The sequence below is a fragment of the Piliocolobus tephrosceles genome, chromosome 17, assembly GCF_002776525.5.
Source record: "Piliocolobus tephrosceles isolate RC106 chromosome 17, ASM277652v3, whole genome shotgun sequence".
In the NCBI taxonomy this organism is placed as follows: domain Eukaryota; kingdom Metazoa; phylum Chordata; class Mammalia; order Primates; family Cercopithecidae; genus Piliocolobus; species Piliocolobus tephrosceles.
In genome coordinates, this window is record NC_045450.1 from 20,481,242 (window position 1) to 20,497,998 (window position 16,757).

Consider the following 16,757-nt stretch of genomic DNA (forward strand, 5'->3'; position numbering starts at 1 on the left):
ATAATCCATGACTGTCTCCCATCTTAAGATCCTTAATCACATCTACAAAGTCCCTTTGGCCATATAAGGTAACATATTCACAGGTTCCAGGGATTAGGACGTAGACATCTTAGGGGGGCCGTTTTTCTGCCTGCCACATAGACGGTTTGGCCTCAGGGTATAATGAAATTTGCTTATGGAGGGCTTGTAGGGAGCGAAGTGATTTAGGGAGCCGGAGACTGGGGGATTAGTGGGGCATAACAGCAGCTAGTACTTTTGAGAGTCAAGTCTATCCCAGACACCATGTGCCTAATCTCATTGTATCCTCAGAGCAACCCCTGCAGGGGTACTGTTTAGCTGACCCCTGTTTACAGAGGAGGCAACTATCCAAGGAAGGCTTTCTGGAGGCCAAGTGCAGTAGCTCATGCGTGTAATCAACTTCAGGAGGTCGAGGCAGGAGGATCGCTTGGGGCCAGGAGTTCAGAGGCAAGAGGATCACTTGAGCTTGGGAGACAGAGGCTGCAGTGAGCCATGATTGCACAACTGCACTCCAGCCTGGGTGACAGAGTGAGACCTTGTCTCACACACACAAAAAAAAAGAAAGAAAGAGACCAGAGACCAGCCTGGGCAATGTAGGGAGATGCTCATCTCTACAAAAATAAAATAACATAATTAGCCAGATGTGGGTGGTATGCACCTGTAGTCCCAGGTACTCTGGAGGCTGAGGTGGGAGGATCACTTGAGCCCAGGAGTTGGAGGCTGCAGTTGAGCTATGATTGCACCACTGCACTCCAGCCTGGCCAACAGAGCCAGACTCTTTCTCTCAACAACGACAGCAACAACAACAACAACAACAATAATACAACAAACCCAAAAGAGACAAACAAGAAAGGCTCTCTGGAGGAGGTCAAAATTTGAGCTGCGTCTTGAAGAGATTAAAGGGTTTTGCTAGTGAGTGGGAAAGGGATTCCAGGCAGAGGTGTTACTGGTGGAGGGTGTCCATGTTCTTGGCGTTTTGAGCAAAGAATTGGACAAAACAAACAAAGGAAGGAAAGAATAAAGCAATGAAAGCAAATATTTACGGAAAACAGAAGTACACTCCACAGGGTGGGAGTGGGCTCGAGCAGGTGGCTTACAAAACTGCCTGGGGCTTAAACATCCTCTAGAGGTTTCCCATTGGTTGCTTGATGTATACCCTATGTAAATGAAGTAGTGGCCTGGGATCAGTCTGATAGGTTGTGGAAAGCCACCACTCAGAGGCTGAAGTGAAGTTACAAATGAAGACTCCTATACAAATGAAGACTTGGCCAGCACCAGCCTGATTGGTTGTGGGAAGGAACCAATCAGAGATAATTTCAGTTTTTCATCTGCCACGCAGAAAAGTTGGGGGTTGCAAAGGGAGTAGCCTCTGTTCCTTTTGTTACTTGGGCGTGGAAAATTGGGATTTTCCTTTTGATTTAGTTTTAGGAGGTCAGCCTGAATCAGCCTCAGGTTCCCTGCCTCCGGACCCTATTCTCCTGCCTCAGAGGCACCTGCAGATGGATACAAGGGCAAGGAGGTGAGGAGAATTTGGTGGTGCATGGAGATTGATTCTCGGACTTGGAAACTTGGGAAGCTGAGATGGCAGGAAGGAAGGGATGGATGGGCTTGATTCTGTAAATTGGTTCTTTCATTCTGATGTAAAGTGTACTATTTCTCTCAATAGTTTAAATAAATGTTTATGAGCACCCACTATATGCTAGGGGTACAGACACTACTAAGACACTGATGTGAACTCTTAGCATGATGCTTGACTTGATCGCTCCTAATGCTGCACCCCCGTAAATAAACACTGAGCAGCCAGGTGCAGTGGCTCATGCCTGTAATCCCAGGACTGTGGGATGCTGAGGCGAGCGGATCACTTGAGGTCAGGAGTTCAAGACCAGCCTGACCAACATGATGAAACCCCGTCTCTACTAAAAATACAAAAATTAGCCAGGCGTGGTGGCGGGTGGCTGTAATCCCAGTTACTCAGGAGGCTGAGGCAGGAGAATCACTTGAACCTGGGAGGCAGAGGTTGCAGTGAGCCGAGATCACACCACTGCACTCCAGCCTGGGTAACAGAGCGAGACTCCATCTCAAAACAAAAGAAACACTAAACAGAAAGGTATCTGAGTTCATGTTGAGCACCTGTGCACTGAAGGCAATACAAGGTATGGGGGGAGGGATGGAGACAGCAGTGCAGACCTTAGGATGTCACAGCCTGCCTGACAAGTCTATTGTCTAGAACAGGGTCCCAACTCCTAATGGTGGGCCCAGGATGCAAACCCTGGCCATGCGGCTGTAGAGCACAAGCTGTTAGCCTCTGTATTGGGCTTTGGTTTTTGTTTCTTGTTTGAAGGAAACTGGGGACTCTAGGGTTTAAAATATCTTCAGAACAAGCCAGGTGCAGCCCTCAACAGCCTAGCGCAGTGCAGTTCCGCTCCCTTAAGGTTGCCTTTTCAGGGATAGACTGTCACTTCTGGACCTAGCAGCTCCTGTCATTATCAAAGGAGAGTCTAGTGTAGCACCTGGTGTGCAGTCAGTCTTTCACATGCATTGTCTTTTTTATTTCCATGGAAATTATGCCTTTTTGAGGTTGATAAGCTTCTGAGGTTGATAAGCAGATAAGAAGCTCTTCTGCTTTTTTTTTTTTTTTTTTTTTTTTTTGAGATGGAGTCTTGCTCTGTCACCCAGGCTAGGAGTGCAGTGGGTGACAGAGCTCATCTTGGCTCACCGCAAGCCCCGCCTCCCAGGTTCATACCATTCTCCTGCCTCAGCCTCTCAAGTAGCTGGGACTACAGGCGCCTGCCACCATGGCCGGCTACTTTTTTGTATTTTTAGTAGAGACGGGGTTTCACCATGTTAGCCAGGATGGTCTCGATCTGCTGAACTTGTGATCCACCTGCCTCGGCCTCCCAAAATGTTGGGATTACAGGCATGAGCCTCCGTGCCCGGCCACTCTTCTGCTTTCTTATCACACATTCACAGCACAAAAGCCACACCGTCCCTTCTCTGAATTCGTGCTAAACTGTGAGATACTCAGCTTCTTCTAGTTTGTGGAATAAGACAGTGTTCTTGGCATGGTATGTAAAGGAAGCAGACGGCTGGGCACTGTGACTCAGCCTGTAATCTCAACAGTTTGGGAGGTTGAGGCGGGAGGATCACTTGAGACCAGGGGCTCGAGACCAGCCTAGGCAACAGAGCAAGACCCCGTCTGTAATAAATAAATAAAGGAACCAGAAGACGACCTACCAGTGTAGGGATAGGGTGGGGAAGGGAAGTAGTAAGGGGAAGTAGAGCTAAAGTCTCATTTATCATACCTGGAAATCAGAAGATAGAATCAAAATAGATAAATTAAGAAATAATCAAGGCCGGGTGCGGTGGCTCATGCCTGTCATCCCCGCAGTTTGGGAGGCCAAGATGAGTGGATCCTTTGAGTCCAGGAGTTTGAGACCAGCTGGGCAACATGGTAAAATCCCATCTCAACAAAAATATACAAAAATTAACTGGGTATAGTGACTTGTGCCTGTGGTCCCAGCTACTCTGGCGGCGTATGTGGGAGGATCACTTCAGCCTGGGAAACAGAGGTTGCAGTGAGCCAAGATTGTACCACTCACTGGACTCCAGCCTGGGTGACAGAGCAAGACCCTGTTTCCAAAAAAAAAAAAAAAGAATTGGAGAAGCATATTATTTAGTTTTATATATATACACACATACACACACACACACACACACACACACACATATATATATTAGAGAGAGAGATAAAGGTAACACTGAGAATAGTTGGAAGTGGTTGCCTCTAGGGTGGGAAGTAGGGCCGCCCATGCACAGTTGCAAAGGTTGTTCACTAGAGTTGAGCAGTACCCCACCTATATGATCATATACAGTGGCCCTAGTAAGAAAAAGGTGTTTAAAGTATTTTTAAAATTATATATAATAATATACAGTGGCCCAAAGCCTGGCTGGGTTTGGACAGAGTCTCACTCTGTCGCCCAGACTGGAGTACAGTGGCACGATCTCGGCTCATTGCAGACTCTGCCTCCCCGGTTCAAACAATTCTCCCACCTCAGCTTCCCGAGGAGCTGGGATTACAGGCACGCGCCACCATGCCCTGCTAATTTTTGTATTTTTAGTAGAGATAGAGTTTCACCATGTTGGCCAGGCTGATCTCGAACTCCCGACCTCAGGTGATCTGCCTGCCTTGGCCTTCCAAAGTGTTGAGATTACAGGAGTGAGCCACCATGCCTGGCTGGTTTGGGGCTTTTCATATTGCATGTGACAGAAAACCTATCAGTAACTAGTTAAATAGCCCTTTCCCCTACTGCCCCCCAAAAGGCAGGGTTTATTGTATCATGTGATTCAGAAATCTACGCGGGGCTTGATAGTTTGGTTTCGGGTACATCTGGATTCCAGGTCTCAAATGACATCATCACTTCATTTTTCTCTTTCTCTGGTTCTGCCCTCCACCACACATCAGCTTTGTTCTGTGTTGGTCTCAGCCCCAGTCTCAAGTTCACATTCAGCATGAAAAGCTGATCACCTCTTCCAGTCACTCAAGCAAAAAGCCCCAGGTTTGCTGCAATAGGCTAGAATAGTTTGACTCTAATCACATGACCACCTCTGAGCCAATCTCTGTGGCCAGGCACCCCAGTGGTTGGTTTAGGCCTGGATCTTGTGACATACTCCTAAACACATGACTTGAGGGTAGGGCAGAGGCCAGATCCTCATACAGAAACTGGTGCCTGATTCCAGGATTCCAGGTGGCTGATCAGTCACCTGAGTCCATTGTGGTTGTAGACAAGGGCGTGTGGGTTGTGCTGGGCATATACTAGCGTGTGCATTGGCCAGCTTGGGGGACCCTGCGTTGGCTTTGGGATGCTGGTTCCCAGGAGTGACGGTGGGAAGATTCTACCCACTTTCTACAGTAGGAAGGCAGGTCCTGGGGGGAGGGTGAGTCCCGAGGGTCCCAGTGGCCACTGTGGCTTGACCCACAGGCCTTGACCTGAGCATTGCAGGCGTAGTTTCCTGCCCCTATAACTGCCAGATCGAGACTCGGTGAGACAGGGGTTTCCGTGGCCAGAGCCTGAAATAGTCTATTCCCAGAGGATCCCTGAAGAAGCTTGGCTTTGCTATGAGCCAGACGTCGGGGTCACAAGTCTGGCTGGGACCCAAGGCTCAGTCCCCTTTATTTACGATAATAAAAATGATGATAGTAATAGCTGTTGAGTTCATGGGGTGAGTACAATTATGCATCCCTACCGAGGCTCAGGAGGTGAAGTCACATAGCCAGTTAGTGGCAGAGATGGGGCTTGAACTTGGTCTTCCTGACTCAGCTAGCTTTCCATAGAAATAGGAACTGGAGGCCGGACACAGTGGCTCATGCCTTTAATCCCCAGCACTCTGGGAGGCCGAGGAGGGTGGATCACTTGAGGGCAGGAGTTCAAACAAAAAAATTAAAAAAAAAAAAAAAAGAAAAAGAAAAAAGAAAAGAAATGAGGACTGGGAGGAGAAGATGTGGATGCCTGAGTGAGGTAGAGAAAACTTTCAAGAGAATCCTGATGTCTTTCAGCTGGAGTCCTGTTCTCATCACAGGCGCAGATCCTTTCTTTGGGCCAAGGGAACCCCAGGTTAGACAGAGATCCCTAGGAGGCTGGGTACCCTGCCTGATGTTAGAACAGGCCTCTTGGAACTGACTTAGGGGCTAAGGAAGGTTTCTTGCGTGTCTGGGGAAATCCAGCATCCTCCAGGTACCCAGTCCTCATGTGCAAATGTAAGAGTATCTGCCAAGTTAGGCCTCTGGATTGAGGCCACAGTTTTCCCAGGTCGACCCTGCCCAGGCATCCATTTGTCATAAAGGATGGGACCTTTAGGTCAGGTGCAGTGGCTCACGCCTGTCATCCCAACACTTTAGGAGGCCAAAGCGGGAGGATTGCTTGAGGCCAGGAGTTCGAGACTAGCCTGGGCAATGTAGTGAAACCGTGTCTCTACAAAGATAACAAATTAGGTGGGCAGGCTGAGGCGAGTGGATCACCTGAAGCCAGGAGTTCGAGACCAGCCTGACCAACATGGTGAAACCCTGTCTCTACTAAAAATACAAAAAATTAGCTGAGCATGGTGGCACATGCTTGTAATCCCAGCTACTCAGGAGGCTGAGGCAGGAGAATCACTTGAATCCGGGAGGCAGAGGTTGCAGTGAGCCAAGGTAGTGCCATTGCACTCCAGCCTGGGCAACAAGAATGAAACTCCATCTCAAAAAAAAAAAAAAAAAAAAAAAAAATTAGGTGGGCATAGTGACACACACCTGTAGTCCCAGCTACTCAGGAGGCTGAGGTAGGAGAATCACTTGAGCCCAGAGATCAAGGCTGCAATGAGCTATGATCGCACCATTGTACTCCAGCCTGGGCAGCAGAACAAGACCCTTTCTCAAAAAATAAAACTTTACCAAAAAGAAGGTGCAATTTTTTTATGATATGGGAGAGGAGCTACTGTTACCAAATAAAATTAGCAAGTAGAAAGGAAAAAAGAAAATTACAGTAGATTATACAAGTTTAGGTATCAAAGTATAAAGATTGTGAGTCCAGGATTGTTTTACTGTCTCATGGTATAAGGGGTCCAGATTCTCTTTGTCTCATAGCTCTTCCAGCCTCAGCACATGGCCGTCCACCTCATGGTCTAAGGTAGCTGCTTGAGCTCCAGCAGTCACATATGCATTTCAGCCAGCAGGTTGGAAGGCGAGTCAAGGGGCACATTCCCTTTGAGAACCCTTCCCTATAGTTGCACACAGTCCTTCTTATATCCCATTGGCTAAAACTTGTTCACACGGTAACATCTATCTGCAAAGGAGTCTGGGAAATGTATCCTGAGTGGCCATGTGACATGCTTAGCCAAAACCCGGCGGTTCTGTTATTAACAAAGAAAGAGTGAACAGCTATTGGGGGATGGTTGGTCACAGCTGCCTTAAGAGCAAATTTATGACAACTCAAAAGCCATAAAACAGATGACACTCACTTGGCTCTGGAATGCATATCAAGTGCCTGCTGTGTACAAGGCTCTGTGCCAGGCAGGGTCACAGCTGCTTGCCTTCGTTTCCCAGGGCCGAGGAGAACGTCAGGTCTGTGGTGGGACATGGCTGAGGGCCGGGCTCCCCACACTGTAAGATGAGGGAGTCGGCTAGGTGAATTAATTGGGTAAGGAGCCAAGATTTACTCGCTAGCAGCCCAGATCCTGAATCTGAGCATGCTTTTTTATTGTTTTTTGCTTATCTGAGATGAGGTCTTGCTCTGTTGCCCAGGCAGTGGCACAATCTCAGTTACTGCAGCCTCTGCCTCCCCAGGTTCAAGTGATCCTCCCACCTCAGCCTCCTGAGTAGCTGGGACTACAGGCACACGCTACCACGCCTGGCTAATTTTTGTATTTTTTCATAGAGACAGGATTTTGCCACGTTGCCCAGGCTGGTCTCGAACTCCTGAGCTCAAGCGATCCACCCACCTTGGCCTCCCAAAGTGCTGGGATTACAGGCATGAGCCATCGTGCCTGGCCCTGTATCTGAGCTTTTAACCACCAAACTACACTGTCTGGAGGTCTGCAGGTTGGGGCTGTGGTTCTGGACCTTCTCCTGGCACCATCCTGGCCCCCAGTGGCTGCTGAGTAGGCTGGGCCTGCTGGCAGCTCCTGGCACCACACCATGTTGGTCAGCAGGGATTCTGGCCAAGGGCTGACCAGGGCAGAGTAGGCACTGGGGTTGGGAGCAGCTGACAGTGTGGAGAAGTCAGCCCAGGGCTCAGGGAAGATTTTGGTGACAAGCAGGATCAGGTGGCTCTGGCATTGGATCCAGGCCTGTGACGTGTCTTGCCCAGAGGATAAGAAACAAACAGCAGTTCACGTCGATTTTCAAACTGTGAGTATAGAAATCAATGTGTGGGTGGTGTGTTAAGGAAAAAGATTAAACAGAAAGAAAATACTTAAGTAGAACAGAAAATAGCAAGAGTGGGCCAAGCGCAGTGGCTCACGCCGGTAATCCCAGTGCTTTGGGAGGGCAAGGTGGAAGGATCATTTGAGGCTGGAAGTTCAAGACCAGCCTGACCAACATAGTGAGACTCTGTATGTACAAAAATAAAAATCTTTAGCCAGGCATGGTGGCATGGACTGCTCTGGAGGCTGAGGTGGGAGGATCGCCTGAACCCAGCTGTTGGAGGTTACAGTGAGCTGTGATCACACCGCTGCACTCCAGCTGGGGCGACCTGTCTCTAAAAATAAAATTAAAAAAAAAATAGCAAGAGTGCATTATACAAAGTAAGGCTAAGCACAGTTTCTTGAAATTTTACCTTGCATTTTATAAGCGTGTACTGGGTTAGGATATAAATATATTTCCTGCTTCAGCAGCCAAAAGACCAAAGCCTTGGCTCTAGAAGACTGCACACCTGATCGACAGCACTGTCAAAAAAGTTGGAATTATTGGTTTGATGTAAAAAAATTTTAAAACTAATTTACTTACTATTTTGTGTCTAAAGCAATCCAGCTTTGTAAAATGTACAAAGTTTTAAAAAGCTGGCCAGGCTCAGTGGCTTATGTCTGTAATCCTAGCACTTTGGGAGGCCAAGGTGGGCAGATCACTTGAGGTCAGGAGTTCAAGACCACCCTGGCCAACATGGTGAAACCCCACCTCTACTAAAAATATAAAAATTAGCTGGGCATGGTGGTGGGCTTCTGTAGTCCCAGCTACTTGGGAGGCTGAGGCAGGAGAATCCCTTGAACCTGGGAGGCAGAGGTTACAGTGAGCCAAGATCATGCCACCTCACTCCAGCCTGGGCAACAGAGCGAGACTCCATCTCAAAAAAATTAAAAAGTTTCCCCCAGCTCTACAAATGCTTATTTCAAGTGCTGTACAGTTCCTGTGGATTTTTCAGGGAAGTTTTCATGCATGTACACATGTCCTTTTTCTTTTCGTGGAGACAGGGTCTTGCTGTGTTGCCCAGGCTGGAGTGTTGTGGTGCAATTTCAGCTCACTGCAACCTCTGGGCTCACTTGAACCTCCTAGGCTCAAGTGATCCTCCCACCTCAACCTCCTGAGTAGCCGGGACTACAGGCACACACCACCACACCCAGCTAATTTTTTGTATTTTTTTTTTTTTTGTAAAGACAGGGTCTCATTATGTTGCCCAGGCTAGTCTCAAACTCCTGGGCTCAAGCGATCCTCCCACCTTGCCCTCCCAAAGTGCTGGGATTACAGACATGAACCACCACATCCAACTTTCTTTCCTTTAACTTTGGCTTTCTTGAGCTATAATTCACATACCTTACAATCTGCTCATTTGAAATGTACAATTCTGGCTGGGCACAGTGGCTCGTGCCTGTAATCCCAGCACTTTGGGAGGCTGAGGTGGGCAGATCACGAGGTTAGGAGTTTGAGAACAGCCTGGCCAACACTGTGAAACCCCATCCCTAAAAAATTAAAAAATACAAAAAATACAAAAATTAGCTGGTTGCAGTGGTGCGTGTCTGTAGTCCCAGCGATTCGGGAGGCTGAGGCAGGAGAATTATTTGAACCTGGGAGGCAGAGGTTACAGTGAGCTGAGATCACGCCGCTGCACTCCAGCCTGGGTGACAGGGTGAGACTCCGTCTCACATAGATAGATAGATAGATAGATAGATAGATAGATAGATAGATAGATAGTACAATTCAATGGTTTTTAGTATATTCAGTCGTATAGCCACAATCAATTTTAGAACCTTTTCATCAACTCAAAAGAAACCCCATACCCATTAGCAATCATTCCCCATTTCCCCCTAACCATTCCCACCACCACACCCTACCTCCATCCTCAGGCAACCATTAATATACTTTCTGTTGCTGTAGCTTTGCCTTCTCTGGAAGTTTCATATACAGAGAATTAGTCAATGTGTATAGTCTTTTGTGACTGCCTTTCACCTCCCCTAGTGATTGTAAATTTCATCCATATTGGGGTGTATCTCAGCACCTAGGAGTGGAATTGCTGTCATACGGTAACTCAGTATTTAACTTTTTGAGGTTTTTTTTCTGTTTTTGTTTTTTTTTTTATTTTGTTTTAGACAAGATCTCACTCTGTTGCCCAGCCTGGAGTGCAGTGGCACAATCTCAGCTCACTGCAACCTCTGCCTCCCAGGCTCAGGCAATTCTCTCACCTCAGCTTCCCAAGTAGTTGGGATCATAGGCATGCATGCACCACCATGCCCGGCTACTTTTTATATTTTTAGTAGAGACGGGGTTTCGCCATGTTGGCCAGGCTGGTGCCAGAGTGTTTTCTAAGGCAGTTGGCACCATTTTACATTCCACCAGCAGTGCAGAAGGGTTTCAATTTTTCCACATCCTTGCCAGCCCTTGTTATTTTCCATTTTTTAACTTGTATCTGTCTTAATGGGTGTGACATTCATTTGTATTTCCCTAATGGCCATTGATGTTGAGTATGTTTCCATGTGCTTATTGGCCACGTGTATATCTTTTTGAGAGAAATGTCTTTTCAAACCCTTTGCCCATTTTTATTTGATTTGTCTTTTTATTGTTGAATTGTGAGAGTTCTTAATATAGTCCTTTATCAGATATATAATTTGCAAAATTTGTGGGTTGTCTCTTTCTCTCTCTCTCTTTTTAGAAGGAGTCTCCCTCTGTCGCCCAGGCTGGAGTGCTGTGGTGTGATCTCAGTTCACTGCAACCTCCACCTCCTGGGTTCAAGCAATTCTCCTGCCTCAGTCTCCCGAGTAGCTGGGACTACAGGCACATGCCACCATGCCTGGCTAATTTTTGTATTTTTAGTAGAGACGGGGTTTCACCATGTTGGCCAGGATGGTCTCGAACTCCTGACCTTAGGTGATCTACCCAGCTCAGCCTCCCAAAGTGCTGGGATTACAGGCATGAGCCACCATGCCCAGTCTCTCTTTACTCTCTTGATGGTATCCTTTGAAGCAAAAAAGTTTTTGATTTTGGTGATGTTCAATTTATTTATTTATTTATTTATTTGAGACGGAGTCTTGCTCTGTATTTATTTATTTATTTATTTATTTATTTATTTATTTATTTATTTATTTATTTATTTGAGACGGAGTCTTGCTCTGTCGCCCGGGCTGGAGTGCAGTGGCCGGATCTCAGCTCACTGCAAGCTCCGCCTCCCGGGTTTACGCCATTCTCCTGCCTCAGCCTCCCGAGTAGCTGGGACTACAGGCGCCAGCCACCTCGCCCGGCTAGCTTTTTGTATTTTTCAGTAGAGACGGGGTTTCACCGTGTTAGCCAGGATGGTCTCAAACTCCTGACCTCGTGATCTGCCCATCTCGGCCTCCCAAAGTGCTGGGATTACAGGCTTGAGCCACCACGCTCGGCATTATTTATGAGATAGAGTCTCACTTCACCACCCAGGCTGGAGTGCAGTGGTGCAATCTCAGCTCACTGCAACCTCTACCTCCCAGGTTCATGCAATTCTCATGCCTCGGCCTCCCAGGTAGCTAGGATTACAGGCAGGTGCCACCACACCTGGCTAATTTTTTGTATTTTTGGTAGAGTCAGGGTTTCGCCACTTTGGCCAGGCTGGTCTCGAACCCCTGACCTCATGTGATCTACCTGCTTCAGCCTTCCAAAGTACTGGGATCACAAGCGTGAGCTACCACCTCCAGCCCAGGTGATGTCCAATTTATCTATTATATTGTTGCTGTTGCTTTTGGCATCTTATCCAAGAAGGCTTTGCCTAACTCAAGGTCATGAAGAATTTATTCTATATTTTCTTCTAATAGAATTTTACCTCCTAATTTAGGCTTTTGATCCATTTTGAGTTAATTTTTGCATATGGCATAAGGAAGGGGATAAACTTCATTTTTTTGCACATGGATATTCATTTATCCCAACACCATTTGTTGAAAAGATTCTTCCGGCTGGGCGCGGTGGCTTATACCTGTAATCCCAGCACTTTGGGAGGCGAAGGTGGGTGGATCACAAGGTCAGGAGTTCGAGACCATCCTGGCTAACAAGGTGAAATCCCGTCCCTACTAAAAATACAAAAATTAGCCGGGCGTGGGGGCGGGCTCTTATAGTCCCAGCCCGGGAGGCTGATGCAGGAGAATGGCGTGAACCCAGGAGGCAGAGCTTGCAGTGAGTCAAGGTTGCGCCACTGCTCTCCAGCCTGGGCAACAGAGTGAGACTCCCTCTCAAAAAAAAAAAAAAAAGCATTCTTCCTTCCCTGTTGAATCATCTTGTCACGCTTGTTGAAAGTCAAGTGACTGTAAAACTAAGGGTGAATTATCTTGGCACCCTTGTTGAAAATCAGGTGGCCGTAAATGTGACAGTTCTATCCTGCAATCTTCCTGAACTCTTTCTTGATTATTTTTGCGTGTCTGTGGGTATGGGACCTTCCCCTTTGTAACAGTCACGGAGTATTTCATGGCGTAGAGAGAAATACTGTAATCTGTGTAATGAGCTTCTATTGGACATTTGGGGCTGTTGGGTTTTGTTTTGTTGCTGTTACTGATTGTGCTACAGGAAATGCTTTTAGGCCAGGCATAGTGGCTCACGCCTGTAATTCCAGCACTTTGGGAGGCCAAGGCAGACAGATCACCTGAGGTCAGGAGTTCAAGACTAGCCTGGCCAACATGGTGAAACCCTGTCTCTACTAAAAATACAAAAATTAGCTGGGCATGGTGGAGGGTGCCTGTAATCCCAGCTGCTCGGAAGACTGAGGCAGGAGAATTGCTTGAACCCAGGAGGTGGAAGTTGCAGTGAGCCAAGATCATGCCACTGCACTCCAGCCTGGGTGACAGAGTAAGACTCCATCTCAAAGGAAAACAAACAAAAAAACAAGCAAACATTAAAAAACAACAACAACAACAAAAAAAAACGCTTTTAGAGGTACTCCTTCATTCCGGGAAAGTGCGTTGAGTGCCTTCTCAGTGCCACACACTTTGGGAGGTACTGGACATACAGGCAATAACAAAGTAAACGGGGTGATTTCACTTCGAGAAAAGCACAGTGAAGAAATGAAACACGACTGTAATCCCAGCATTTTGGGAGGCCAAGGCAGGAGGATCACTTGAGCCCTGGAGATTGAGACGAGTCTGGGCAACATAGGGAGACCCTGTCTCTACAAAAAAAACAAACAAAATTGGCCAGGCTTGATGGTATACACCTGTGATCCCAGCTACTTGGGAGGTTGAGCAGGAGGATCACTTGGGCCTGTGAGGTCAAGCAGTCACCTAGGTGAGCTAGGATTGCACCACTGCACTCCTGCCTGGATGACAGAGCTGTCTCAAAAAAAGAAAAAAGTCTGGATGTGGTGGCTCACGCCTGTAATCCCAGCACTTTGGGAGGCCCAGGCAGGTGGATCACCTGAGGTCAGAAGTTCGAGGCCAGCTTAGCCAACATGGTGAAAGCCCTCTCTACTAAAAATGCAAAAATTAGCTAGTTGTGGTGGCAGGCACCTGGAATCCCAGCTACACGGGAGGCTGAGGCAGCAGAATCGCTTGAACCTGGGAGGTGGAGGTTGCAGTGAGCCAAGATCGCACCATTGCACTCCAGCCTGGGTGACAAGAGTGAAACTCTGTCTCAGAAAAAAAAAAAGAAGAAGAAGAAATGGAACAGGGAAGGCCGGGCGCGGTGGCTCAAGCCTGTAATCCCAGCACTTTGGGAGGCCGAGACGGGCGGATCACAAGGTCAGGAGATCGAGACCATCCTAGCTAACACGATGAAACCCCGTCTCTACTAAAAAATACAAAAAACTAGCCGGGCGAGGTGGCGGGCGCCTGTAGTCCCAGCTACTCGGGAGGCTGAGGCAGGAGAATGGCGTAAACCCGAGAGGCGGAGCTTGCAGTGAGCTGAGATCCGGCCACTGCACTCCAGCCCCGGCAACAGAGCAAGACTCCATCTAAAAAAAAGAAGAAATGGAACAGGGTGATATGCAAGGGAGTGATTGGATATGCATGTTGGGTTAAGGGTTCTTTGATTTGGGGATTCACAGAGTATTTCACTGAAGAGACATCCTGTGAGCTGTGAGCTCAATGATGAGAAAGAGCCCACTGTTAGGAAGGTTGTTCCAGGCGAAAGGAACGGCAAGTACAAAGGCCCGGAGGTCGGAATGAACTTAATGTGCTCACAGAACAGAAAGAAACCCAGTGTGCCTGGAGAGCAGCCAGGGCCAGAGGAGAAGCGCGCAGCACGCTAGATGAACACAGCTCTTGCAGCCTTACCAAGGCATTTGGATTTTATTATGAATGTGAAAGGAAGCTGCTGGGGGTGGGCGTTAAGCAGAGGAGTGCCTCGATCTAATTGATGTGCTAAAAAGAGCACTCTGCTTAAGAAGCAGTTCCTTTCCCAACCTGGTTCCAACATTTGCAAACACTGAATTCTTAGAAGTGGAATGACTGGGTCAGCGGGTTTAGACATTTAAAATGTTCCTGGGTGCTGCCAACTGCCTCCCCCCAAAAATAGCTCTAGGTTTTACCCTAAGGGTGCCAGCACCTGCGATAGTCTGCAGCATTTGGGGTGAGGGTCGGGCGAATTCGCACCCCTGGGCCCCAGCATCCACTCTCTGGCCCTTGCTTTCCTTGTAGGACCTTCGCCTCTGCATTTGCCCGGTAACTCTGGCTGTGCCGGATACTGCTTGGGTAAGACCAGTACCCCAGGAACATGGCAGACGAAGATCTCATCTTCCGCCTGGAAGGCGTTGATGGCGGTCAGTCCCCCCGAGCTGGCCATGATGGTGATTCTGATGGGGACAGCGACGATGAGGAAGGTTACTTCATCTGCCCCATCACCGATGACCCAAGGTCGAACCAGAATGTCAATTCCAAGGTTAATAAGTACTACAGCAACCTAACAAAAAGTGAGCGGTATGGATCCAGCGGGTCTCCGGCAAACTCTTTCCACTTCAAGGTGAGTGAGCCACCTACGCCACCTTCCCCACCCGGCTTAGCTGCTGTGTAAGGGATGGAGGGTTGGGGTCGCTGATTGGGGTCTTCTTCGTATTTCCAAACCCTGGCCAGTGCTCTAAACTCTGATCTGAGGATATACTTGTTAAGCAGGGAGGGTATTGTTGATTTAAAATAAATTTCATTACCTTGGAGCTGGGTGTTTTTCAAATAGTAGCCCAGGACACACTACGGAGTTGTGAAAACCTTTTGCTGAGTTTTGTCCAATGTTTTGTTTTATTTATTTATTTTAGTTCTCTTTAGAGACAGAGTTTTGCTCTGTCACCCAGGCTGGAGTGCAGAGGTGCTGGGTTTGTTTTTGTTTTTTAAAGAAATGGAACAGAACAGAATAAACTAGCAACTACTGGGGAACTTTGCAAACTGTAAAGATCTTACTTCTTTTTAAAAACTTTTATTTGTTTATGGCAATAGAAAATTCCCAAACTAAGGACCTTATTTCTCTTTCTTTCTTTTCCTTCCTTCCCTTTCTCTTTCTTTCTTTTTCTCTTTCTTTCTTTCTCTCTCTCTCTCTCAAGTGTCTTCTACATTTGTCCAATTTTGTGTTGAATATTTTGAAAGCACTCCTGCATGTGTGTATGTGGGTATACAGACATATGTGCAATGTGATTCTTCATGTTGCTTATCTTAAAAAAACAAAAAAACACTTTTTTTTTTTTTTTTGAGACGGAGTCTTGTTCTGTTGCCCAGGCTGGAGTGCAGTGGCGTGATCTCAGCTCACTGCAAGCTCCGCCTCCTGGGTTCACGCCATTCTCTCGCCTCAGCCTCCCGAGCAGCTGGGATTACAGGCGCCCACCACATGCCCGGCTAGTTTTTGTATTTTTAGTAGAGACGGGGTTTCAACGTGTTAGCCAGGATGGTCTCGATCTCCTGACCCCATGATCCGCCCGTCTCGGCCTCCCAAAGTGCTGGGATTACAGGCGTGAGCCACCGCGCCCGGCCAAAAAAAACACTGTTTAGGGTTGGACATCCTTCTCTGGACTGAGGAAAAGCATACTTATTTTGATAGGGATTTTTGTTCATACCATAGCAAAGCTGGTATAAAGAAGAGGGGGAGAGGCTGGGTGTGGTGGCTCACGCCTGTAATCCCAGCACTTTGGGAGGCCAAGGCAGGCAGATCACCTGAGGTCAGGAGTTTGAGACCAGCCTGGCCAACATGGCGAAACCCTGTCTCTACAAAACCACAAAAATTAGCCGGGCGTGGTGGTGCCACCTGTGGTCCCAGCTACTTGGGAGGCTGAGGCATGAGAATCACTTGAACCCGGGAGACTGAGGTTGCAGTGAGCCAAGATCGTGCCACTGCACTCTAGCCTGGGTGACAGAGCGAGACACCATCTCAAAAAAAGAAGAGGGGGAAAGGCGAACATTATTGGACTTTGTATAATAACTAGTGGGGGTAAAACATCAAAAGTGCAATACCATTATCCTTACTTAATCAAATCCTCACAAACAGTTAAGTATCAGTACTGTAAACAAAATTCCTATTGTCACTTTGGGATTTGAAATTAAAAATACTCTGGCCTGGCCGGGCGCGGTGGCTCAAGCCTGTAATCCCAGCACTTTGGGAGGCCGAGATGGGCGGATCACGGGGTCAGGAGATCGAGACCATCCTGGCTAACACGGTGAAACCCCGTCTCTACTAAAAAAAAAAAAATACAAAAAACTAGCTGGGCGAGGTGGCGGGTGCCTGTAGTCCCAGCTACTGGGGAGGCTGAGGCAGGAGAATGGCGTAAACCCGGGAGGCGGAGCTTGCAGTGAGCTGAGATCCGGCCACTGCACTCCAGCCTGGGCGACAAAGCGAGACTCTGTCTCAGAAA

General features: G+C 47.7%; 1 protein-coding gene across 1 annotated transcript in view; it reads left to right on the plus strand.

The window, feature by feature from the left end:
- EEF2K (eukaryotic elongation factor 2 kinase) overlaps positions 1 to 16,757 on the plus strand; it is an 81,164-nt gene that overhangs the window by 8,256 nt on the left and 56,151 nt on the right. The window contains exon 2 of the mRNA XM_026455365.1: positions 14,566 to 14,887. Within this exon, the coding sequence (XP_026311150.1) occupies positions 14,642 to 14,887 (246 nt within the window). The 5' untranslated portion in view covers positions 14,566 to 14,641. The remainder of the gene's footprint in view (positions 1 to 14,565; positions 14,888 to 16,757) is intronic.